Source organism: Hyaena hyaena, unplaced genomic scaffold (genome assembly GCF_003009895.1).
Source record: "Hyaena hyaena isolate Hyena2069 unplaced genomic scaffold, ASM300989v1 scaffold_164, whole genome shotgun sequence".
Taxonomy (NCBI): domain Eukaryota; kingdom Metazoa; phylum Chordata; class Mammalia; order Carnivora; family Hyaenidae; genus Hyaena; species Hyaena hyaena.
This window is the reverse complement of record NW_024080796.1, coordinates 403,737-430,344: the sequence shown is the minus strand read 5'-3', so window position 1 is coordinate 430,344 and position 26,608 is coordinate 403,737. Positions and strand designations below refer to the sequence as shown.

General features: G+C 37.7%; 1 protein-coding gene across 3 annotated transcripts in view; it reads left to right on the top strand.

Moving 5' to 3' along the window:
- LRP6 (LDL receptor related protein 6) overlaps nt 1-26,608 on the top strand; it is a 179,677-nt gene that overhangs the window by 113,931 nt on the left and 39,138 nt on the right. For all 3 annotated transcript variants that reach the window (XR_005529788.1, XM_039239926.1, XM_039239925.1), the window contains exons 8-17: nt 1,316-1,532; nt 2,265-2,554; nt 4,069-4,295; nt 6,240-6,424; nt 7,055-7,381; nt 15,938-16,140; nt 17,526-17,737; nt 18,679-18,869; nt 23,652-23,861; nt 26,412-26,537. Coding sequence is in view for 2 of the 3 variants with exons in the window: in XM_039239926.1 (XP_039095857.1) it covers nt 1,316-1,532; nt 2,265-2,554; nt 4,069-4,295; nt 6,240-6,424; nt 7,055-7,381; nt 15,938-16,140; nt 17,526-17,737; nt 18,679-18,869; nt 23,652-23,861; nt 26,412-26,537 (2,188 nt within the window). In the remaining variant the exon portion in view is untranslated. The remainder of the gene's footprint in view (nt 1-1,315; nt 1,533-2,264; nt 2,555-4,068; nt 4,296-6,239; nt 6,425-7,054; nt 7,382-15,937; nt 16,141-17,525; nt 17,738-18,678; nt 18,870-23,651; nt 23,862-26,411; nt 26,538-26,608) is intronic.

The window sequence follows — 26,608 nt, the reverse complement described above, 5'->3', positions numbered from 1 at the left end:
GAGAGAGAGACAGCGTGAGCAGGGGAGGGTCAGAGAGAGAGGGAGTCACAGACTGAAACAGGCTCCAGGCTCCGAGCTGGCAGTCAGCACAGAGCCCGACGCGGGACTCGAACCCACGATCCGTGAGATCATGACCCAAGCGAAAGTCGGACGCTTAACCGACTAAGCCACCCAGGCGCCCCTACAAAATATTTCAAAAGGCTGGCAAAAATCANACAGCGTGAGCAGGGGAGGGTCAGAGAGAGAGGGAGTCACAGACTGAAACAGGCTCCAGGCTCCGAGCTGGCAGTCAGCACAGAGCCCGACGCGGGGCTCGAACCCACAAACCGCGAGATCATGACCCAAGCGAAAGTCGGAAAGTCAGACGCTTAACCGACTAAGCCACCCAGGCGCCCCCAGAATAACATTTCTGAAGTCCAGTTTGCCTGGCACACGGGCCACTTTAATGGTAGAAATTGTTTTAGTTGGGGACTTCCAACTTGGTGGTTTAACAGACTGACTCCGTCTTTCAGAACAGATTAGTACATGTTGCTAGAATGCAGAGACAGAAAAGATGCCTTTGCCACTTGTACGGAAATTGCTGAGTTTATGAGAGGGTCAGAATGAATTTAATAATGTTGTTAAATGGGGTAGTTGGAGACGGTAGGTACATCTAGTTACTGGAAATTTAGTTGCAGAGAGTGGTATAAACTCCAGATACATTTATAATTATAATCTTAGGAGACTTGAGAGATGTTTCAAGAGCCCTTTCATCTTGGGCTTTCAAAAAATTTTCAAACAAAAACCGTAAAATACAAAAATATAGTAAGTGGAAAACATCCTAAACAAGACATTAGCTATGTTTTCAGCTGTGTGATCTTTTATGAATCTCAGTTTCCATATAGATGTAAAACAGAACTTTCAGGAAAAATAAAGTATGTTATAAAACAAGATATGTAATCAAATAATGTATATGAAGGTACATCATAATATAAAAACAAATGTGCAAGCAAATTTAAGGTAATGATACTATATTTTTAATTTTTACGAAGTCACTTAATAAAAGAGACACATACTAAAGCTAATATTGCCAGAAGTTTTAGAAGGAAGGGTAATAAGAGATGGAGAAAAGGAGGTAAAATATGAGCTTATACTGAGCATTTGAAATCATTCTTGTTAAATTAGCATGTTGTCATTTTGTGAAAGCACTGTAATAAAAATAACTAAGATGACACTTTTCAGTTTTGATATAACAGGCGGTTGGATTTGTCATTTTATATACATTTGAAGAATAAGTCCACATCTTTTCCTCTTGTCTTTAAACTTAAACTCGAAGGTTATGAATATTGATGGCACTGGGAGACGAGTACTGGTGGAAGACAAAATTCCTCACATATTTGGGTTTACATTGTTGGGTGACTATGTTTACTGGACTGACTGGCAGAGGCGTAGCATCGAAAGAGTACATAAACGAAGTGCAGAGAGGGAAATCATCATAGATCAACTTCCTGACCTCATGGGCCTAAAGGCCACAAATGTTCATCGAATCATCGGTAAGTAATTCAAAAATTCCTTCAGAGTTGGATGCCAAGAATGAGAATAGATAGATAGTGGCTTATAAAGCACCACTGTAAATTGTTGCTGTTTTGAGAGAATATAGAAATCATCCATTAATTATTTTTCAACAAGGAATGTGCCTCTTAAATGTTGGCTTAGTACTCTGGCTACATAGTTTGGCTTGAAGGGCTGCATATATACACACGCACACACCTGCTTCATTAAAAGAATTCTGTCCTATTGTATGAATAACATAACTTATTTTAAAGCTTACTGTGGGTACAAAGGAAAATATTTGCATGTCTTTTATTTCCAGTTGCTGAGCAATGGGTTTTGACCTGTCCCGTTTCCAACTTGGGCCAACGCACAGCCCTTAGGTAGTCTGGTGGTACCCCGTTCCCCAGAGGGTTCCACATTGATGCTAACTAGTGTGCACAGCCGACCTAACAAAGTGCATACGCTACAACTTGGAACTCCTGGGCCCAGGCAGACCCCCTGCCTCAACCTCCTGAGTAGGTGGGACTACAGGCCTGTGCCACTGCACCTGGCTTTTTATTCTCTATTAATCCTCACAGTATTCATCTATGAGATTAGGATTGAAGCTATATTTAGGAGCAGATATAATCATAGGTCTTTGTGAACCACACGCCTAGTCATTTTAAAGTGAAAATAGTTGATTGTGTCGATGTGTGTGTCCTGTGCCCTTTTATAATTAACGTATCTTTTAGGTTCCAACCCTTGCGCAGAGGAAAATGGGGGATGTAGCCATCTTTGCCTGTACAGGCCTCAGGGCCTTCGTTGTGCCTGCCCCATTGGCTTTGAGCTCATCAGTGACATGAAGACTTGCATTGTCCCAGAGGCTTTCCTTTTGTTTTCACGGAGAGCAGATATCAGGCGAATTTCTTTGGAAACTAACAATAATAATGTGGCCATTCCTCTCACTGGTGTCAAAGAAGCTTCTGCTTTGGATTTTGATGTGACAGACAACCGTATTTACTGGACCGATATATCCCTCAAGGTTAGCTAAAAGAATTGGAATGTCAAAACCAGAGACTAAAAGAGCATCTAAAATTTCTCAGTATTCATTCTGTAATCACTCCCCCTTGTTTAATAGGCAGAATTCAACAAAAGTCCTTTACTTTTTTTTTTTTTTTTAATATTTTTTAATTTATTTCTAGGAGAGAGAGAGAGAGACAGCGTGAGCAGGGGAGGGTCAGAGAGAGAGGGAGACACAGAATCTGAAACAGGCTCCAGGCTCTGAGCTGGCAGTCAGCACAGAGCCCGAAGCGGGGCTCGAACCCACGAACCGCGAGATCGTGACCTAAGTGAAAGTCGGACGCTTAACCGACTAAGCCACCCAGGCGCCCCAAGTCCTTTACTTTTTAAAGGAAATCAAGGAGAACATCCATTCAGTGTTTAAATAAGTGCTTTTTTAAAAATACAAGATACTTTGCTTGAGTGTTCTTAATCTGCAAGACATAATCTTTCTCTGCTTTATTCCATTTGAGGATAATGAGTGACATTTTTTGCAGTTAAAGAGTAAACAATTGAAGTCCCATATAAAGGCTTATAGAGACTTGACTTATTTTAAACAAAATTTTGTAGTCTGGCTGAGGTAGAAAATGCCAATTATGAGTTAGAATATACCTTTATTTTCTTTTTCTTAAAATAAATATTGAAAAGCAATTATGAGACAATAAGAGAAAGGAGCTCCCGAACAGAAAATCTGGAGAATAATCTTTCCTTCTTCTAGATTGTTTTGGGCTTATTTCAGATAATTTGTGTAAAATTTGTCTAATGTGCAAAAATTATGGAGTGTTGGAGCCAGAGTTGGATTCTAATGGTGTTCAGTAAAATCTATTAAATGAATGAATAAATGAAGTAAAATAAGTATATTTTGGCTTGTACTGTATGGTCTTCTAAGTTTTCTCATCTTGAAAATAGAGATAATGTCTATCTTGCAGGGCTATTTCGAGGATTAAATGAGGAAATATGTATACACAAGGTGCTTAAGGTAGTGCTTGCCAAGAAGTAGCAGCCATTATTAATGGCTTGAATTATGATATGAAATTTTGGGAACCCAGAGCTACAGTGGTAATAATCTGATAATGGTTATATACATTTATGACGTATATATAGGGTTGTTGAGATCTTTTCAGATTGACACAATGATATGGCATACTCTCAGGAACCTTTAGGAAGTTGACCACCATTTCTGAGTCTACAGCATTCTGGTCATATTTTTTCCACTTGATTACTAATAGGTTTTAAAAGCAAATTATTCCACTGTCTTATTAGAATAAATTTCTGGTCCTTAAGAAATTACAAAAATTTCTCCTTGGCTTGACTTGAGGTCACAGTTGCATTTATTAGAGATTGACATCAGGCTTTTTCTGTGCCTGTAAAATATGTGAATTGTATTAAGAAGCTATGCTTCTGGATCCTCCCACCCAACAAAAACCAGAACTCTGCTTTCTGGATAGTGCTTTATACTTAAGCCAAGTGATTTTGTTATTAATCTTATTCTTACAGACCATCAGCAGAGCCTTTATGAATGGCAGTGCCCTGGAGCACGTGGTGGAATTCGGCTTAGATTATCCAGAAGGCATGGCAGTAGACTGGCTTGGGAAGAACCTGTACTGGGCAGACACAGGAACGAATCGAATTGAGGTGTCAAAGTTGGACGGGCAGCACCGACAAGTTTTGGTGTGGAAAGACCTAGATAGTCCCAGAGCTCTTGCGTTGGACCCTGCTGAAGGGTAAACAGCTTTTATGGATGCATTCTTTGCAAGTGTGTTGCCCATAGCCTAGTTACGGACTGTATTTTTGATGTCTTAAATAATGGTTACTAGGAATCTGATCAATAAACTGTAGGTAGGCTTTATTTTAAAACCCATTAGTTGAGATTTCACTGATTTAGAACTAATTATTAGCTGTGTCTTTTGTCATTATTAACATTAGGTAAAGGAAGATTGGTGAGATAGATTACTAATTAAATACTATTGATCATATCTGTATGCTAATAAACAGCCTTTTTAAGGATATCAAGTTTGCATTTGCTTGCATCCTGTCTGAAGTTAAACCAGATTCCAAAACCCACTGAAATTATGCCGTGTACTAAGAAATAGCTGCATTTTAAAAAGCTCCATTTTAGACTATTCATTAATTCAAAGTGGACAGTTAGTTTGATCTTTGTTAAAAGCTTAGAGAAACTTTGATATTAAATAGTAAACTGTTTTCAATTAAAAAAATTATTTACAACACAATGTTTTTCAAGGATAGGTGATCCTCTTATGTGATTTAGCAAGTTTTAAAAAGCCAACAGCTAAGAAATCTGAAATTGGAAGAATAATTCCACTTCTAAAAGCAGAAGTTAACAATGTGAACACAGAAGCATATTTACCCTATCTGTAATTAAAAATAGATTGCTTGAAATGACATCAATTCCATTATTACTTAGTTACCATCTAGTTAGAAGGCTATAGCAGAGACGGTTTCTCTGCGCTGACATGTTGTGGTTGGATTACGGTGGTCTTCACTCTAAGCATTAGTTGCCAAACAGATAAATTTCATAGTTGGGACTAAGGACTCCAGTTTATTTGGCTGCTGGCAACTGTGACATTTGTCTCACAGTTGTTTGTCTGCTTCTTGTGTGCACGTGTCTGTCAGCTGACAAGTGCAAATGCAAAAGCCCAAGACTAACGTTAATTTTCAAAAAAGCATGTTCATGCATTGCTACAAGTCAGCCGTCAGCCGACTGGCTGATGAGTAAATGTCTGTCCTCAGGTATTTGATGAGAGTTGGCATGTGGAGTGCTTTTCTAGTTTCAGTATTTGGAATGTCTCAAAACTAGCACCTTACTAGTTTAGTTGAAAAGTACTTAACTAAGGATTAGGTTCTTGTTCTAGCTCTGCCATGTGACTTAGTTAAAGAAATTAGATCATTCACATTTCTTTTATTGCTTTTGCCTCTTTACATCTATAAATATCAGCCTATACCGTGGGGCTGCTCTAAGGTTAATGTGAAAAACTTGGAAAAAAGCAAGAGAGTATTCTAAAATTTTACAGGAATTATAGTAGTAGTGTTTACTGCCCAGCTGACACTATAAGGGGTGATTCACTGCTCTTATACACATAGTATGTTCCTTTGGACTGTGTGACCAAATACATTTCAAACTTTGCTTTTTAACTCCATTTAAAGACTAGTTAATTTTTCCTTTGATACACTCCTGCAATTTGTTTTTGGGGGGAGATGATTATATAAGTTGAAAAATTAGTCTAAAAATTTAAAACCTCCAATTACTTGTGTTCAGAAATATGTAAAGATATAAAAATATTTTATGAGGAAGTGAATCAGATTCTGAGTCCAGTAAGTTTTTGGTATCTTCTTGAATATTAGTCGTATAAATGCAAGTCTGCAGTATGGATATTACTGGCTTGTTTCCAGTTCCTGGGTTTTGGATGGAACAGATTCATTGGAAAGACTAAAGAAAGCTGACTCACTTCCTTTTTAGGATATGAGAGAAAATATTTAGTTGAGGGTGCCAAAATAATTGAAAAAATCATAACCGTGATTTTGTTTCACCGATTTCCTTGATTTAGTGTATATTTTCTTTAAATTTATTTAGTTACCATGCATGAATGTGACCCTTTCTCCCAAATAATCAAAAGTGACCTGTTACATATCTGTTGTTTTGAATTTAGATTTATGTATTGGACTGAATGGGGTGGAAAACCTAAGATAGACAGAGCTGCCATGGATGGAAGTGAACGTACTACATTAGTTCCAAATGTGGGGCGGGCAAACGGCCTAACTATTGATTATGCTAAAAGGAGGCTATATTGGACAGACCTGGACACCAACTTAATAGAATCTTCAAATATGCTTGGTAAGCTGTACTTTTTTTTTTTTTCATCAGGTAGATAGTATGTTATTCTTTCTGTGCAGAAATCCATAACTGCTATTTGCCATTGGTTAGATACTATTAACAGAAATTCATATGAATGTCTAGATTCTCTGTCTGACGTTGTATCCTGTTTATTATTATTAATAGTGGGCCAGGTTCTTGGATTCGCATCTCCTTATTTTGTTGAAATTTCATTATTGTTGGGCTTGTGGTGGAATTTATAACTCCCTAGGTATTCCTGAAGTGACTTTTTATACTAGTAAAATACAGTATATGCATTTCCATCTTTGTATGGAAGGAAGACGAAAAGTTCAACCCTTATGGAGAGAAAATAAGATCACAGTCAAAACAGACCATTTGGAGTTTAAACAAACTCAAGAGATTTAAAGCAAGAATGGAGGTTTGAGGCATGGGGTCAGACTGCAGATGGATTGATTTCACAGGACTGGTCTGGTTTTAAAATTGCTTTTAAATAAATTGTTCTATTTTAAATTGCTTACAAATGTAATATTTTATATGTTACAACTTTTTTTCTTTTGGCCAATAAAACTCTTTACCCTCACATGTTTCATACCTCTGTTTTTCCCCTGTCTACTGCCTTTCTGAAAATAGGACTCAACCGGGAAGTTATAGCAGATGACTTGCCTCATCCTTTTGGCTTAACTCAGTACCAAGATTACATCTACTGGACGGACTGGAGCCGACGCAGCATTGAACGTGCCAACAAAACCAGTGGCCAAAACCGCACCATCATTCAGGGCCATTTGGATTATGTGATGGACATCCTCGTCTTTCACTCCTCTCGGCAGGCAGGGTGGAATGAGTGTGCTTCCAGCAATGGGCACTGCTCCCACCTCTGCTTGGCTGTGCCAGTTGGGGGTTTTGTTTGTGGGTGCCCTGCCCACTACTCTCTTAATGCTGACAACAGGACGTGCAGTGGTAAGCTGCGTTCCCCCCTGGGGCAAACTAGAATTTGGGGAGAAGGCCGGATTTTGAAAACACTGTAGTTCATGTTCTTTCTAGAGTTAAGAAGTTGTAGAAGTTCAGAGTTGATCATTTAACAAAAGGAAAGGACTAAAGATGGAAAAATGCACGTTTTTGTAACTTACTGTTTGATGACAGCCAGTTGCTCTTACGGAAAAACTGGTAATACAGGAAAATTAAGTCTTTTACTTTTGAGCACTAAAATATTTAGTGCATAGTTGCATAGCTTCATTGAGACTGTCACTCATGCATGCTATATATAATTTATTATATATTTGTTATGTTATATTTATTATAAAGTACAGACAGTAAAACAGAATCTTCAGAATACAACCTCCTTGTCCTTTGAAGTTCATAGTATAGACTAAAGGTAAAAAATTTAAGTGTATAAGAGGCCAGGTGGAAAATGCTATTTTTTATGTAAATTTATCCTGGTATATATTGTAAATATATGGGCAACTAAAGAGCACATGTTCGGAGCATAATGGGTGGTCACTACTTAATTCCAGCGGATTTATCAGATCTTTTTCATCATCCAGATTTTTCTTGGCTGCAATATCCTCTGATATTTAAATATTAGCAGTACATACTACATATTAAATACATGTTAACCACACACCTGTGCTAATGACAAGACACAATGTATAACAAACATTGTTGGCTTGGGGAAACCTGGTTTATGACTCAAGTATGTGAGAAGGCCCATGTCTTCTAGAACAAATTGCTAGATATGATAAAGAAATAGAGAATTCGATCAGAAAGAATAAATTCATGGCAGAGGAGTGTACGATATGGTTCACTCTGGTAGCTGGTAACAAAACTGCTATAGGATATTGGATTAGCTATTAATTATTCAGTTATTAGTCACATATATGACATGATAATGTAATATGTAAAAATATATGAAATACATACTGTATAAAAAGTTTAAAATATATATTCTACATGATAACATATTTAAATCTAACATACAATGTTAAATAATGTATATAATAATAATAGCTATTATATGTTCAGTTAACTATTGAAATTACTTTATTCTGTGACTGAAAGTATAAGAAGTCATATAGGAAAGGATTCATTGTATTCTGACACAAACCTTCAGTTGTAAAAAAGAAAGGATATAAGTTTTATAGTCTAAAGATTTAGTGGAGTCTTTGCCACATAATAGTTCTTAGTTTTACTAAAGTTACATAAATTTTTTAAGCCTGAATTTTCTCTTTTGTAAAATGGGAATAACAATAATAGTAACTACTGTGTAAAGTTGCTGTGAAAATTAAGATAGAATATGATTTGATTGTTGTGTAGAACGGATATGAAGAGAAAGAGTTACGGTAGCAGGGAGGTCAGCCAGGCTGCTGTGGTAATCTGGTAGGTTTGCTTGGGGCGTGGCAGTGCTGACAGAGAGAAGCTGATGGGTGGAAGGTATATTTTGGAGCTAGAATGAGCAGAACAATAGGTTGTATGTGAAGAAGAAGAAGTGGGAGGAGGCAAGGGTGACTTTTAGAGTTTTGGTTTGAGTAGTTAAGTAGGTAGGAGATGAGAAGACTAGAGTGAGAAGTTTAATTTTAGGCATGTTTATATTAATTTCCCTATGGGACATTGACATAGATACATTTAATAGGTAGTTCGATAGAAGAGGGGAGACATGAGGTTGAAGATAAATAAATTTTGGAATTGCCAGAACGTATTTAAAATGGGCAAGATTACTTAGGGAGAGGGTATGGAGCTAGAGTTTGCAAACTTTCTGTAAAGGGCCAGGGAGTAAACATTTAGGCTTTGTGAGTCATATAATTTCTCATACCTGTTCAACTCTGTCTACTGTAGCATCAAAGCAGCCATAGACAAGACATTTTTAAAACGTGTCTGAAATCCAAAAAACTATTCCAAAACAGCAGGGCAAGATATAGCTGTGGGCTGCAGTTTGCCAGCTCCTGGTATAGAGAAAGGAAGGGGCCTGGTAACCTAAGGAGTCTGTCTGAGGAGGGAGAGCTTGCAGTGGACACCAAAAAGTAGCATCCAGAGGGGTAAAAGGAAAAGCACTGGAAATAAGATCATTCCAAAGCCGAGAACTGTGCTGAATGCTGTTGACGGGCTGAGTTAGGGGAATCCCAGAATCATGTCCACTGGATTCTTAAAGAAGGTGGTGATTAGTAGCCCTGAAGAGATGAGTTGCAGGGAAGTACTGGTTAAAGATTAGAGTTGGTCAGAATGTGAGTGGGGACGGGGAAGGGAGGTAGTTCTCTTTTTCAAGGAGTTTGACGTTGAATGGAAGGAAGAAAATAGAAGTAATGACTGATGGAGAATGGAGACAAAGGGAATATGGAAAGACCTTTTGAGATCATTATTGTTTTTGCTGCATATATTTGTGCGTATTAGTTGCTGAGTGAAGGCCGTGAGAAATTGGTGCCAAGAGTCCCCATATCTATTTGTCTTTGGCTGCCTTTTGGAGATAGATCAGCAGGGCTTCAAGTGGCTTTCTGTTGTGTAGTCTTTTTTTTTTTTTAAGTTTACTTATTTATATTAGAATGAGAGAATGCAAGCAGGGGAGAGGCAGAGAGAGAGAGAGGGAAAGATAATCTAAAGCAGGCTCTGTGCTTCTAGAGTGGAGCCCGATGTGGGACTCAAACCCACAAACTGAGATCATGCATGACCTGAGCCAAATTCAGGAGTCGGGTGCTTAACCTGCTGAGCCATCCAGGTGCCCCAGTTGTGTCCTCTTTTTATAATTAGTACTACTTAATATTTGTGTAAAGATATATTAGATTCCAAGGCAGATTATGAGAGAAATTTAACACAAAGTGCTTGCCTTTAGAAAGTTTTCTAACATTGTGTATAAATTACTTCTTGACCTGTGTTTCATGTATGTATGTATGTATGTATGTATTCTTTTCAGATTTTTATTTAAGTTCTAGTTACAGTGCAATAGTGGTTTCAGGAGTAGAATTCAGTGATTCATCACTTACATATAACACCCAATGTTCATCATAACAAGTGCCTTCCCTAGTACCCATCATCCATCTAGCCCCTCCCTCATCCACTTCCCTCCATCAATCCTGAGGTTGTTCTTTATCTTTAAGATATAGTTTGTTTACCTTTCTCTTTTCTTTTTACTCCCCCCTCCCATATGTTCATCTGTTTTGTTTCTTAAATTCCACATGAGAGTGAAAGCATAAGATGTTTGTCATTCTCTGACCGACTTATTTTGCCTAGCTAATACACTGTAGCTCCATTCACATTGTTGCATATGGCAAGATTTCATTCCTTTTGATGGTTGAGTAATATTCCATTGTATATATACTACATCTTCCATTCAGTCAGTGGACATTTGGGGTCCTTCTATAGTTTGGCTGTTTGTTGATAATGCTGTAAACGTTGGGACATGTGAACCCCTTTGAATTAGTAATTTTGTATCCTTTGGGTGAATACCTAATAGTGCAATTGCTGGATTGGAAGGTAGTTCTATTTTTAACTTTTGAGAAACCCCCATGCTGTTTTCCAGAGTGGTTGCGCCAGTTTGCATTCCCGCCAACAGTGTGGGAGGGTTCCCCTTTTCTCTGCATCCTCCCCGACAGCTGTTGTTCCTTGTGGTGTTAATTTTAGCTATTCTGACAGGTGTGAGGTGGTATCTCAGTGTGGTTTTGATTTGTATTTCCCTGATGGTGAATGATATTGAGCATCTTTTCATGTTTGACCTGTGTTTCAAAAGCTAAATCAGATCATGTTGTTTCTCTGCTCAAAACCTTACAGTGGCTCCCCATTTCATACAGAGTAAAGACCTAGTTCTTATAATGGCGTACCGGTTCCTACGTGATCTGCACCCTACAGTTTGCATCCTTCCCCTTTGCTTCTCTAACCTTGGCTTTCACTATTCTCCCCCTTGCTCTCTTCGTGACAGCTACACTAGCCTTGTTGCTTTCAAATATGCCAGTCACTCTCAGCTCTGGATTACTGTACTGCTTATTGCCTTTTGGAATGTTTTTCCTCCAAATATTTACATGGATATACTTCATCTCCAGGTCTTTGCTTAATTGTGACCTGCACAGTGAGACTGGATCTGCCCTATTTAAAATCGCAAATCATCCTTCCACCCTAGTTAGCATTGCCACATCTCCTTACCTGTACTTTTTCTTTTTCCTGTAACACTTATTCTTTGTTATCGTATATAATTTATGTGCCCTCATATTTATATACTATAACTTCTTAATTATGTTAATTGCTTATTGTCTGTTTATTGGAACATAAACTCCCTGGAGCAGTGTTTTTGTTTTGTTTTGTTTTTCACTGATCTTAGGTGCCTAGAACCATGCTTGGTAAATGGTAATGATTCAAGAAATCATTGTAAATTAAAAGAATGAAGAAGCAGGGAAGGACATGGAAAAATACATGTGCTATTCCATTCACCAGCTTCGTGACCTGGGGAAGATAGTTAACCTCTCTGAGTTTGCTTACCTAAAAATGGAGATGATAATTTGGGGATTAATATCTAGAAGATGAGTGACATGTTGGAGGTCCTAAATAAATGTTGGTTTCTTGTCCTTCCCAATTATCTGAAATAATTATATTCTCTTACTTTCAAAATTGGGGCTACAGGGCTATCCCTTAGTTATTGTGATCTAATGCTTATTTCTTTGTGTGTTTATTCATTTATTCTTCCAATGAATATTTACTGAATGTGTGCTACATACTGGGCATTATTCGAGCCAGTAGAAAATGTAGCAGTGAATGAAATAGTCCAGTGGGACAGATAGCAAACCAAGTAAGTAAACTATATCATGGGTTAGATGGAGATAAATGTTTTGGAGAAATATTAAGAGCAAGAAGGGGTGAGGAGGAGGGTTGCAAGTTAAATACAATGATCAGAGGAATCCTTACTGATAAAATGACATTATTTCAAGAACTGAAGGAGGTGAGGAAATGAGCTATGTGGATATCTGTGAGAAGACCTGTTAAGCAAAAGAGACAGCAAATGCAAAGGCCCTAGGAGGAGCATGTCCGGCATGTTAGAGGGACACCTAGGGGGCCAGTGTCCCTGGATTAGAGTGAATAAAGAGATCAAGTCAGGGAGGAAACAAGCCAAATTGTGTAATCCCTTGTTCAGTACTGAGGTGGCTGGTCTCTTTGGCACCTTTGTGCAAATTAGGAAAAGATGGTTTCCTTTCAGCAGTTGCAGCCACACAGGTGCATGGCTTGGCTGATAAAGTGTGGACTGGACTTTGGTCCCTCCTCATGCCCTTGGCACAGTGCACAAACGGCATAGTCAGGTGAGATGGACTTGGCCTTGTAGTTTATGAAGTTCTTCCACAAGAGCATCGCCTTCCTGTAAGCTGCAGGTGAACAATTATACCTTCGAAAGGAGCTGAAAACCTCCCTCCTACTTCACACCACGTCTGTCTACATTGTGAGAATGTAAAACTCAGCCTGTATGACAGTTTTTAAAGTACCGTTCTTCAGGAGATGAGGGAGCTAGGGGTTACATAAATTAGGGTGGATTTGGGCTTACAAAATTGCATATTCTTTGTCACTTAAGCGCTGAATGAGTGAATCAAGTCTTCATTGAAATAAGTGAAAACATCAGCTTCTGTTACTGTCATATGTAGACCTTTCAAAACAAGCATTTATTTGAAGCTGTGTTTGACTTTGTCTTAATCTACATTTCTAAAACACCTAATTGTATTATCTAATTGAAGGCTAAAACTTGCCCCCCTCAAAAAAAACAAACAAACAAAAAAAGTGCCCAGTAAAAATGGTAGGAGCCAAATATATATTTGATTGTTTCCCCGGCAGAAAAAGTTGCAACTAAAACTCTGGAGTCTAAGCCTCATTGTATGTCTTAGTACTAAGTGGTGATTTTTGTGTTGGAAACTTTAGAGCTTCCCCCCACCCCTTTTTTATTCAATTACAAGAAAGTGGTACTGCCAAAAAATAATTCTTTGAAAAAAAAGCTACCCTGTTGTGACACACATTCTTACTACTTAGGGTGGGTGTTCTACTCAAATTGCTAAAAGTTGTTAGACCAGTATGTGTTGGAGCCAACTCCAGATAATGGAGGGTTCCAGTGCAGTCCTGGGGATCCTTTCTGAATCTTCCAAGCCAGGTATGGGCTTCTCGCCAGTGAAGAATTTACATAAGGCAGAATTTCAGTGTTGTGAACGTAGCATTGTGTGTCAGTTATGCTTCATTTAAAAAAACAAAAGAATTTCAGTATTCTAAATACCAAGTTTCTTATGAGTACCAATGAGTTTCCTTGGGATTTAAGCCATTTGCATGTAAATGTACAGTAAACCAGGGAACCACACCTGATGGAGTCGTGAAGAATGGGCCCTGGGAGGAAATACAGCAAGGACTTCTAGATTGGCCATTTATGTTTATGTCCATGAAAAAAAAATTCTACTGAATTTAGGTGATGACTGAATACCAAGAGAATGGAGTATAACTATGGAATTTTTATATATGGTTTAATGAAGATCTTCGAAATACTTAATAGACTTTGAAGTTGTTGGTAGCACTGTCAAATGCTGTTTCTTTATTTTATTTTTTGAGCAAGAGATGGTGCAGGGGTGGAGCAGAGAAAGTGGGAGAGAGAGAATCTCAAGTGGGTCTTGATCTCAACCATGAGATCGTGACCTGAGCCGTTATGCTGATGGCAGAAGTTGAACACTTAACCCACTGAGCCACCCAGGTGCCCCAAATGTTGATGTTTTCTAGACGTTTTCCTACATAGTAATCAGTGGCTGAGTCCCCAGGGTTATCTCTATTGCATTCCCCATTTCATTAACCTAGGACATCAACTTGATATCAGATTAATATTTTTTTTTAAATATAAATACAAGGGGTTTTTTTTTTTAATAAGGATAGAGATAATGAATATAAAGTGTTTGTTATTACTAGTTTTGTGTATGCAGGTGCATGTCTGTGAGAACAAACAAGAGAGAGATTTTTACTGGCTTTCCTTGCAATTATCCACACAATGCAAAATAAAACCTGTAATTACAATCCATGAGAATTTAATTTTTATTAGTACTAACTTTATTACTGCTACTACTGATACAATAAACAATAGTTATTTTACTTTATGTTTATATAACACCTTACACTTTTTTACTGAAGTATAAATGATGTAATGCTTTACATTTTTTAAATGTTTATTTTTATTTTTTTTAATGTTTATTTTTGAGAGAGAGAAAGACAGAGCATGAGCAGGGGAGGGGCAAAGAGAGAGGGAGACACAGAATCTGAAGGAGGCTCCAGGCTTTGAGCGGTCAGCACAGAGCCCCACGTGGGGCTCGAACCCATGAACTGAGAGATCATGACCTGAACCGAAGTTGGACACTCCACCAACTGGGCCACCCAGGTGCCCCAATGTTTATTTATTCTTGAGAGAGAGACAGAGTACAAGCAGGCAAGGGGCAGACGGAGAGGGAGACATAAAATCCAAAGTAGGCTCTAGGCTCCAAGCTGTCAGCACTGAGCCCAACATAGAGCTTGAACCCAGAAACTGAGATAATGAGCCCAAGTCAGGTGCTCAACTGACTGAGCCACCCAGGTGCCCTGAGAGAATCCCAAGTAGGCTCCACATTGACAGTGCAGAGCCCGAAGCGGGGCTTGAACTCACGAACTCTGAGACCATGACCCGAGCCGAAATCAAGAGTAGGAGGCTTGGGGCGCCTGGGTGGCTTAGTCGGTTAAGCGTCCGACTTTCGCTTGGGTCATGATCTCGCGGTTCGTGGGTTCGAGCCCCGCGTCGGGCTCTGTGCTGACTGCCAGCTCAGAGCCTGGAGCTTGTTTCAGTCTGTGACTCCCTCTCTCTCTGACCCTCCCCTGCTCACACTGTCTCTCTCTGTCTCCTAGAAATAAATAAAACATTAAAAAAAAAAAAAAAAAAAAAAAAAGAGTAGGAGGCTTAACCAACTGAGTTACCCAGGCGCCCTTAATTCTTAAAGTATCTTCATAAATGTAAAATTCTTATAGGAACTCAATGAGCAGGACAAGACAGCTGTAACCTTATTTTAGAGTTGAGCAAACTTTGACCCAAAGAGGTTCAGTGACTTAGTTATGATCAAGTGACTAGATAATGAGAGAGCTGAGACTAAAATCAGTCTTGAAATTTCTGCCTTGACCTGTGGAAACCCAGGTTTCCTGCCACCCATGGAATAAGTTATGGAGGAGTAGGGTTACTCACTTGGCACACAAGGAGAATTTTGATATCTTTATCAAATGCTTTATTGAAATCAAGTCTACTTTTATAGCACTGTGGACAAGATGGAACAAAATAGTCTAGGGGCCTATGTCACTGGGTAAATTCATAACTGGTTTGGTAGAACAGTGCTCATTAGTGTCACCTTAAGGAGAATTTCTAGGGACGTGCCAGAGGGTTTTGTCCTCAACCTTACCTCTTTAACGTCTGGGTCTGTTTTGTGTGAAATGTAGACAACAGAGTTTGATCAAGTCTTTGAGTGATACAAGATTTAGAGTAATTGTATTTAAAATTTGCTCTTTTCTTTATTTAAGCACCAACTACTTTCCTGCTCTTCAGTCAGAAAAGTGCCATCAACCGCATGGTGATTGATGAGCAGCAGAGCCCTGACATCATCCTTCCTATCCACAGCCTTCGGAATGTCCGGGCCATTGACTATGACCCACTGGACAAGCAACTCTATTGGATTGACTCACGGCAAAACATGATCCGAAAAGCACAAGAAGATGGCAGCCAGGTAATTCAGGGCTCAGTTCAAATTCTGTTTCCTTTGCCCAGTAATTGGACTAACCAACCAATCTGTTTTTCTTAATTCTCGAGTCGGGGGAGGGAGCCTGAAATTCTGGACCTAGCAGCTTTTTTTCCTCCTAATGATCTTTGATCATTATCAAAGATCTTAATTGTTGGAGATGCTGTTGGAATAAAAATTGTATAAGGAAACTTAGGTTCATTATGTTGGTAATGACTTTGTGACCGCCACTCACTCATATCTGTTTATTTTTTTCCATTATGGTTTCATTTACATGGAGTGTTAGAAGCTTTGAAATTAAATAGACCTTGGTTTTGATCTATCTGTGTCACTAAGATTCTTAGGAACTTTTTAGCTGAAAACAATGTAAAACATATAGCTCAGTATCTGTTACATAGTATGTATAGACTCAGTAAATAACAGTTCTATCATTATTAATTATTTTTAAGAGGTTTAGAAGGGTGAGTTGATCATTTATTTAGGGGCTGTTGAAGGATCATTGAGGGGTGTAGCTATAATGGTATATCACAGATGCACCTTACACTATGTAGACCAGGACTCACAGGCTGAGAAGTAATAGAAATTATAGCTGTTATTACACAGCCAAGGACACAGCACATAAATGAGATAGTCTCATTAAGGAATATATTATCTCAGGGTTGCCAGGTAAATGAAATATAATTTATTCACATAGAACAGATAAACAGAACCTGTTTTGTTTTGCTTCGTTTTGTTAAAAACTTTTTTTTTTTTTGGTGGTTTGAGGATTGGAGAAGGACATGACAAGTCAATGTGGTTTCTGGCCCTAATTGCTGTTGTCTTTGTAAGCGGTTTCTCACCTTCAGCACTGTTGACATTTTTAGGCTATATAACTCTTTGTTGTGGAGGGATGACCCATATACTGTAAGCTGTTTAACAGCATCCCTGACCTCCACCCGCTAGATACTAGTTGTGCCCATATAGATGTGGCCGTCAAAAATGTCTGCCCATCGTGCCAGAGGCCCCTGGTCGAGAACCACTGCTTTGGAGGACTTGTAGGGACGGTTCTAGCTGCAGCTGGATCCAGTTTACAGGACGCTGCTGCCACCTTCCCACTCTCATCAGTGCACTGCCAGCCTCCTAGAGCAACTAATGCGGCCCCAGCTCCCTCCTCTGCTACATGTCATAATAGCCAAAGGGAACCTTTAAAATGCCTGATAACAAAGAAGCACATTACCCATAAAAAAAAAATCTATTATTAAGAAATGTCTGGTGAGACTTGAGAGTTCCTTCTCAGGTTTGTACTAGGTAGCAGTAGTGAGCGATCACCTCAGGGCTCTCTGGATTGGAGTCTAATTTTCTGTGTGTGTGTGTGTGTCTGTTTCTTTCCCTAGGGTTTTACTGTGGTTGTGAGCTCAGTTCCAAATCAGAACCTGGAAATACAACCCTATGACCTCAGCATTGATATTTATAGCCGCTACATTTATTGGACTTGTGAGGCCACCAATGTCATTAATGTAACAAGATTAGATGGGAGATCAATTGGAGTGGTATTAAAAGGCGAGCAAGACCGACCTCGAGCCATTGTGGTAAACCCGGAGAAAGGGTGTGTTTCTCAGGTTGCATTTAGAGATCTTGGCATCTGAGGCCCTTGTCAGCCTTCCTTTTCAGCTCATTTCAGCTCTTTTCAGCTTACCTTAGAATATCCTGTGCTTTAGTGAAAAGCCTGAATATTCCCTATCTACCTGCCCCTGCATTTTCTTATACTTTTGCTTTCTCTGATTTTACTGCCTAGAATTTCTTTCCTTTGCCACTACTGCTTTAGTTCTAATTTCTGCCCATACATCCGAGACCATTAGAACTGCAGGGAGCTTCTCCATCTCGCCCAGCCCACCCTGGTGTGGTTTTCCCCTTTCCTCAGATACCCAGCACTCTGTATCTGTGCCTCTCTCTTGTTATGCTTAGTCCTCTACCTCAATCATTGTTTTTCCGTGTTATATTTTCTACAGACTTTAGGTTCCTTTATGACAAGAACTAATATGTTTCATTCAATACAGAGCTTTACATTTCATAAAATAGTACTTATTTGCATCTGAATGAATTATAAGGAATTCAGCGAGGGAAGGAGCTTACTTCAAAAGAGTTACAGGAAATAGATAACCTTTAAAAGTTGAATATAAGAAATAATTTATATATGATTTATTTTTAGTTATGAACTAGACTAATTGGAGAAGGAATTTAAAATTTTGAGTCCAGGTCTCTCTGATTATTTTTTTTTATTTAAGTATTGTAATATTCCAAAAGAATAGGTGTGCCCGTGTCTATCATTTCATTTTATTCATGAAAATTAGCTCCTTAAAAACTTTTGTATACCCTGTGTTACTGTTATCAAAAGTAATAAAGGTATCCCATGGCCTTTAAAAAAATACATTCTAAAACATTTAAAAATAAGATTTTAAAATATTCTACTTTTTGTATCTTAAGAATATTCTCATTTTGTATGGTTTCTTACTTTGATAAACTTACTATTTCCTCTTTTCTTTTCAGGTATATGTATTTTACCAATCTTCAGGAAAGGTCTCCCAAAATTGAACGGGCTGCTTTGGATGGAACAGAACGGGAGGTCCTCTTTTTTAGTGGCTTAAGTAAACCAGTTGCGTTAGCCCTTGATAGCAGATTGGGCAAACTCTTTTGGGCAGATTCCGATCTCCGGAGAATTGAAAGCAGTGATCTCTCAGGTAACCAAGAAATGTAATTCCTTATTTTATTAAAAAAATTTTTTTTGATGTTTTACTTATTTTTGAGAGAGACAGCTTGAGCAGGGGAGGGTCAGAGAGAGGGAGACACAGAATCCAAAACAGGCTCCAGGCCCTGAGCTAGCTGTCAGCACAGAGCCCCATGCGGAGCTTGAACCCACGAATCATGAGATCATGACCTGAGCCAAAGTCAGATGCTTAACCGACTGAGCCACCCAGACGCCGCTAGAATTGCTATTTAATGTGCTATGTATATATTCACCTTGAATAGATATATCCAGATTGCTCTTCAGAGTGATTATGTCAATTTAAAATACTCACCAGAGGTGTGTGAGTTGTCCCTTCAGTGTTTGGTATTGTTAGACTTCTAAATTTTTACTGTTGCAGCAGTTTAAAAGTATATCTCATTAATAAAATTTGCATTTCCCTGTCTGATATTAATTTATTGGTCATTCATTTTTCTGTGAATTGCTATTACTTTTTCACATTTTTTCAGAAATTTCACATTTTTTCTGTGAATTGCTATTGCCCGTTTTTCTACCACTGATTTTTAAAAACTCTTTATTCAGACTATTAATCCATTATCAAGTTACATATATATTGGAGGAGAATGGGCATATTAAAGAAATTCAGTCTTTTCATCCCTGTGATAGATCCCTCCATTTGTTTAGGTCTTGTTTGATAATTTTTAGTACATCTTTATACTTTCCTTTGTAGGGAAAGGTAATGTATTGCATAAATCTTCCAGTTTGTGATTTACCTTTTCAGTCTTCCAATGGTGTCCTTAGATGAAAAGGTTATTAATTTTAGTGCAGTACCGTTTACTAATTTTCCCCCTTATGATTAGTACGTTTTACATTCTATTTAAGAAGCCTTTGCCTACTGCCAAGTCACAGAGATATTTTGTGGGTTTTGTTCCTTAAAATTTTTTTGCTTAACTTTTCTCATTTAGATCCATTGGCAATTTATTTTTGTGCATGGGGTGAGGTAGGGGTTAAAATCTGCCCCCCACCCCCTGCATTACTATTTGACTTAACACCAGTTTTTGAGAAGACCATACTTTCTCCACCGTTTTCTAATGTCACCTTTGTTGTAAATGAAGTGACTGTATTTCTGTGAGTTTGTTTCTAATGTTCCCTTGGTCACTGTCTTACATGATATTTTATTGTCTTAATCATTATAATGTTATAACAAATTTATTTGGCAGTGTTCGTCCTTACTATTTCCTTAAGATGGCTAATTGCATTTTTTTTTTTTTTTTGCATTTCCAAATACATTCTAGAATTTGCTTCTGAGTTTCCACCAAAAATGAAAGAAACCTAGTACAATTTTGACTGGGGTTGCTTTGAATTTATAGGTCAATTTAGAGAGAATTATTTTTATAATATTTTCCAAATTATGAACATATCCCTCCATTTATTTAGAACTTTAATTTCCCTCAGTGTTTTATCATTTTCTTCATAGAGGTCTTTCCCATCTACACTGGAGTTATTCCTTGGTATTTGAAGCTTTTGAATGCTAGTAGTAAAGTGTGTTCTAAATTTTTGATATTTTATTCTCTGATTGTGGCTGGAATATAGACATGTTTTCCTTTTGTCTCCTATTCTGTTATATTGAGCTTGTTCCCACAGACCTTGTTAAATTCATATATGTGTGATTTCTTTAGGATTTTGTATGTCATAGAACCATTTGTCTACAAATAATGAAAGTTTAGTTTCTTCTTTTGCAATACTTTTTCCTTGTTACCGTAGGAACAAGGTCCTGGCTGACACCTCCAGGACAGTGTTGAATAGAACAATAGAATCCTTGTGTGTTTGTTTTGTTTTGTTATTCTCGATTTAGAGGAAGGCATTCAGTGCTTCATGATTAGCTATTATGTTTGCTGAGGTTTTCTGTAGATAATGTTTTTATCAGATTAAGAAAGTTCCTTTTGTTCCTAGTTTGCTGGAGTAAATCAAACTTGGAATGATAACATTTTCCTTTTTATATATTGCTGGATTTGATTTGCTAATGTTTTAAGGGTTTGTATCTGTTCACGAGAATGATTACCCTATAATTCTCCTTTCTTACAATGTACTTGTTGGCATTTTGCCATTTAGGTTATGTTGGCCTCATAAAATGTTTCCTCTTTTTCTGTTTTCTGAAAAAGGTTAGTGTAAAACTGGTAGTTTTATTTTTTCCTTCCTTGTATATTCACAGATAATCATACACTTTTATCTTGGGATCTCTTTCTGCTTCATATTTTGGGAAGACCACAGACACTTTTACACTGGGCTGCATTTAGTACATGCATAGTTTGTTGAATAAACAAGTATGTCTTTCCACTGTTGATTCCAGTATTTTACTTCTCCTTTTATCACTGCCATCAAAGGAGATCAGGACCTTCTCATGTCTGGGACTCTGCAGTGACACTGGTGACAGCTCTTTTTTTTCTCAGTGGTCCACTTGAGACCATCCTTACACAACTAATCCTTTTAATTCATTCTTCTTATTTTTATCTTAACCTCATCAAAGTAATACATGTAAATATTTGTGGAAATCAGATGCTTCTGTTTAGTTATAACAGAAAGTAAGTCTACCATTCTCCTGCCTACTCTCAGTTCCCGCTCTGAGGCATCTATTTTTAAATAACTTGCTTAAAACTGGTATTTCTCAGGTTTTCAGTTTTACACATCACAAGTTGACTTACAGGTGGAAGATAAAGATTTTGCTGCCTTAAACCATATAAGCCCAAAATACTCATATGAACTCTCCTCCTATCCTCCCAGGATAGTTACATCATAATTTTTAAGTTCATACTTAATTGTTATTTATGGCTGTGAAAATACTACCTTTAGCCATGTTGCCCTCTGTAGCTTTTTTTCCACTGAAGTTAATCTTGTCTAATGTAAATATTGATTCAGTGCATACAGATGGATCAAGCAGTCCATCTTTTTTCTCTTTAATTGAAAGCATACCTCTTGAATTTCTTTATCATCTTGCTCCAGTCTGGATTCGTTTGCTTTTTTAGGCCAACTTCTTTTCACTATTATCCTGGGAATGCACCTGCCATTCTCCTTAGTGCTGAACACTGTTTACTGGATTCCATTTCTCTGGCCAATTTCTTTTTCTTGGTAGATTGCATCCTCTATTACTTCTTGGAAGGGGTTCATAGGAGGTTAAAAATTTTCATTTATTTGTCTGAATTTTTTCCCCTCACATTTTGATTGATAATTTGGATATGTATAGAATTCATGTTTCATAACTATTTTTTATTTTTTTATTTTATTTTTATTTACTATTATTTTTTTTACAAATAGTTTATTGTCAAGTTGGTTTCCATGTAACACCCAGGGCTCATCCCCACAAGTGCCCTCCTCCATGCCCCCCTCCCCCCCACACCCATCAGTCCTCAGTTTGTTCTCAGCTGATTCAAGAGTCTCACATGGTTTGCCTTTCTCCCTCTCTCCCAGTATTTCCCCCCTTCTCCCCCACGGTCCTCAGTTAAGTTCCTCCTAATCCTCCTATACGTGCAAACATATGATATTTGTCCTTCTCTGCCTGACTTACTTCGCTCAGCATAACACCCTCAAGGTCCATCCATGTTGCTACACATGGCCAGATTTCATTCTTTCTCATTGCCATTTCATAACTATTTTTATCTCCCAGTTTTGAAGGCAGAACTCTGTTGTCCTCAGCCACCTCAGGTTGGGAAGTTTGATGTCGTTGTGATTCTCGATTATTTGTATTTGATCCTTCATTTTCCCCTCCAGAAACTTTTAACATCTTCTCATTTTCCTAAATGTTCTAGAACCTAATGATAACATGCCTTTGTGTGATCCCTCCCTGACTTCCTTCTTCTTTCTTTCATTGAACTGGTTACTAGGTGTTGTATCTGGAAATTTAACATCTTTTTGTTTGTTTGTTTGTTTGTTTTTGAGAGAGAGAGAGACAACGTGAGCAAGGGAGGGGCAGAGGGAGAAGGAGACATAGAATCTGAAGCAGGCTTCAGGTTCTAGGCTCTGAACTGAACTAGCCAGACATGGGGCTCGAACCCATGAACTGTGTGAGATCATGACCTGAGCCTAAATCGGACGCTTAACCAATTGAGCCACCCAGGCAGGTGCCCCTGGAAACTTACATCTTGAGTTCAAGTTTTCTTTTTTCTTTTATGTTGTTTCTTTAATGATTTGTTTTCTCATTCTGGAACTTTCACTCAGATGTTGAGAGTATTTTTTTTACTTTCCATCTCTTTTTCATTGTGTTCTCCTTTCTGAGTTTTTCAAATTTATCTTCAAACCCTCTTGTTGAATTTTTTTTTCCCAGCTTTCTTTTGTTCTGTGAATGCCTTGCCCCCATCAGAAGCATCCTGCTCTTCAGGGTTTTGTTGCTGTTGTTTTGTTTGTTTCTGCTTTATCCAGAGAAGTACGATTTTTATCTGTTTTATATGTTACAGCTTTTCATAAAATTTAATTTGAAACATAGAGTCTGCTTTTTAAAATATTTGAAAACTACCCTTAAGTTTTTGTCCATGTTTCTATGAACTGAGGTATTTACTATGTATTGGGTACTTCCTTGCTTTTGTTGGTACTTAAATGTCTAATCTGTTTTCTGGCATATATATATCTTCTGAGAGTAATTTTTACTTTTTGTGATAAAGAGCTAACTTACCATATTTTCCTTTTCAGTACTTTTAGAATCTAACTGAACTTCGATCAATAATTGTTGAATGTGTGACTTGACCCACATGAATGAATCATTGCTCTTGAATGTTCTCCTTCCAAGGTGCCAACCGGATAGTATTAGAAGACTCCAATATCTTGCAGCCCGTGGGACTGACTGTGTTTGAAAACTGGCTATATTGGATTGATAAGCAGCAGCAAATGATTGAAAAAATTGACATGACAGGTCGAGAGGGTAGAACCAAAGTCCAGGCTCGAATTGCCCAGCTTAGTGACATTCATGCAGTAAAGGAGCTGAACCTTCAGGAATATAGTAAGTGCTGATGACGTACTGCTAATTGCAGAATTCCTGTTTGTCGTAAGAGATTAAGATGTTGTTCTGTCCCTTCTTGCCTTTTTTTTTTTTTAATAACAGATATTTATGCACTTTTAATTTTGCTGATTTTTATACTCTTGTGTTTTTAAAACCTTACTTCAAACTCATCTGGGAACTTTTTCAAATTAAACATCTTTTCCCTATAAAACAACAGTGGGGAAAGAAATGGTCTTGCTCATTTTCAAAAACTGCCCCGGATACAGCACTCTCCCTGTCATGCCTCCTTTCTCACCTTAGCCCCATGAAGAGTATTGGTATAAAGTATGTATTTCTTTTGCCCTCACAGTTTGAATTAAAGCAAAAATTATATAATGATGAATATAGTTACCTTGGAATAACCTTTTTAATAAGCAAAAACAAAATAAACTAATAATTCGTGTTTTCAAAAGTTTCGAAATGAACTTACAGAAGACTACACCTAACAAGTGCTTGTTTGTTTTCCTCCCAGATAAATTTTTTAATTCTCAGCTTAGAAAAGTAACCATGATTTTTTTTTTTTTAAATCTTACTGGAAACTTTTTAATATGGCTCATTATCTTGCTCAGATTTCTTACTAATATCAAAAGACCCCTCATGGCAATCACTACTATGGGTTTTATGTGATCGTACCAGGAACCCTAGTGTTAAATGAAATATTAAAAAGAGAGCTATTGAAAATCCTTAACTTCTCAGCACAGTGCTTTCAAATCAAACTGGAGAATGAAAGGAGAAAAGAAGGAGAGCACCTTTGCTTGTTCATGTCTTCATTATGTTGTCACTGTTCCTGAACTTTAGAAGTTCAGGATATTTGAGAATTACAATTGTTGTCACTCTTAAGTTATGACATGTGACTCATTGCTGAAAACTTAATAGAAATAAGGCAGTAATTTCATGGTGCCTGGGAGGCTCAGTTGGCTGAGTGTCCCAACTTTGGCTCAGGTCATGATCTTACAGTTTGTGAGTTCAAGCCCTGCATCGGGCTCTCTGCTGTTAGGCCAGAGCCCACTTTGGATCTCCTGTCTCTCTCTCTTTGCATCTCCCCCCAACTCATCCTTTCTCTCAAAAATAAACTTTAGAAAAAGAAGGTAATAAATTCTAAGCTATTTATTCAGTTGATGAATGATTATTTTATTGTATAATATCTCCATGGAGGTTTTCAGAATTTTAGGGGGAATGTCTTTTTTTTAATAATTCAACACTTAAGTATGGTTTTATATTTGGAAGAACCTTTTTTTTTTTTTCTTTTTTCAAATTTCTAATAAGATTAAAGAGAGTGAGATTTTTATCAAAGCCTCGTGGAATAAAGTTTGTGCTATGTAGGTTGTGTATTCTACTATAGTATGGCTGATACCCGCTTGGAGACATCCATGGTAGAGCACATCTCATTTATAGATAGCTGGGTCCTTTAGTCACATCAGCCCATGCTGGCAACAGGGTGATGTGTTATTGAGAAGGCAGATAATAAGTGGGTGGCTATATTACATGTTGGTATTCTGATGACAGATGTCAAGTTTTAACACAGGCTAAGTAGAAAATTCAAAACAACTTCATTAAACATAATTTGTGAGGCAGACTTTGAAAAGTTGCTTAACTTTGTTTAATTTAACCCAAATATAAGGAAATTGAACATTTGTAACACTGCAAGTTACTTTTGCAGTTGATCAAATAGTTTTTGTTTTCTCTGAGTGGTTGCCATCCATGTGAACTTAAGTTTTTTCTTTAACGTAACAACTCAAATTTTCTGTATTTTATCATTTCTATATTTCATTAAAATAATAAGGTTTTTAAGTAAAATCATCTTTTATAAAGGTAGAATTTCTGAGTTAAAATCTTTAGAAGAGTTTTTATATTTTAAATAGAATATTATCCAGGTTTCTGCATTCTCCCCAAACTAAAACTAAAACATTGTTTTTAGTTTCAGTAATCAACTTTTTTTAGATAGGAGTATGTAAAGACAGTGGTTAGATAAAAGTATTTTGCATTTTAAAATTGCTCTCATTTTCTTGCATTTTTTTGTGGCGATTAGAGTAAGGAATTATATTTTTATGTATTATTATGTTTTTTAATGTTTTATTTATTTCTGAGAGAGAGAGACACACACAGCATGAGCAGGGGAGGGTCAGAGAGAGAGGGAGACACAGAATCTGAAGCAGGCTCCAGGCTCTGAGCTGTCAGCACAGAGCCCGATGCGGGGCTTGAACCCACAAACCATGAGATCATGACCTGAGCCGAAGTTGGACACTGTACCAACTGAGCCACCCAGGCGCCCCATATTATGTATTATTATTGCATATATATATATATTTTATATGTATTATAATTATATATAAATCCAAGGTAATTTCACATTTTGTTTTCATGGCAGTTCATAAATAATTGATATTGACTGGGCTATACTCCTTTCTTCCCTTCCTCCCTCCCTCAACTTTCCTTTTTCTCTCTCTCTCCCTCTCCTACTGTCCCTCCTGTTCCCTTTTTCTCTTTACTTTTCTCTTCTCTTTTTTTCAGGACAGCACCCTTGTGCTCAGGATAATGGTGGCTGTTCACATATTTGTCTTGTAAAAGGAGATGGTACTACCCGGTGCTCCTGCCCCATGCACTTGGTTCTGCTTCAGGATGAGCTATCATGTGGAGGTAAATACATTATTTTCTTGTACAAGTCCAAATGCCAGTTAACATGTTCCATAATTAGCATTCTGTCCTTT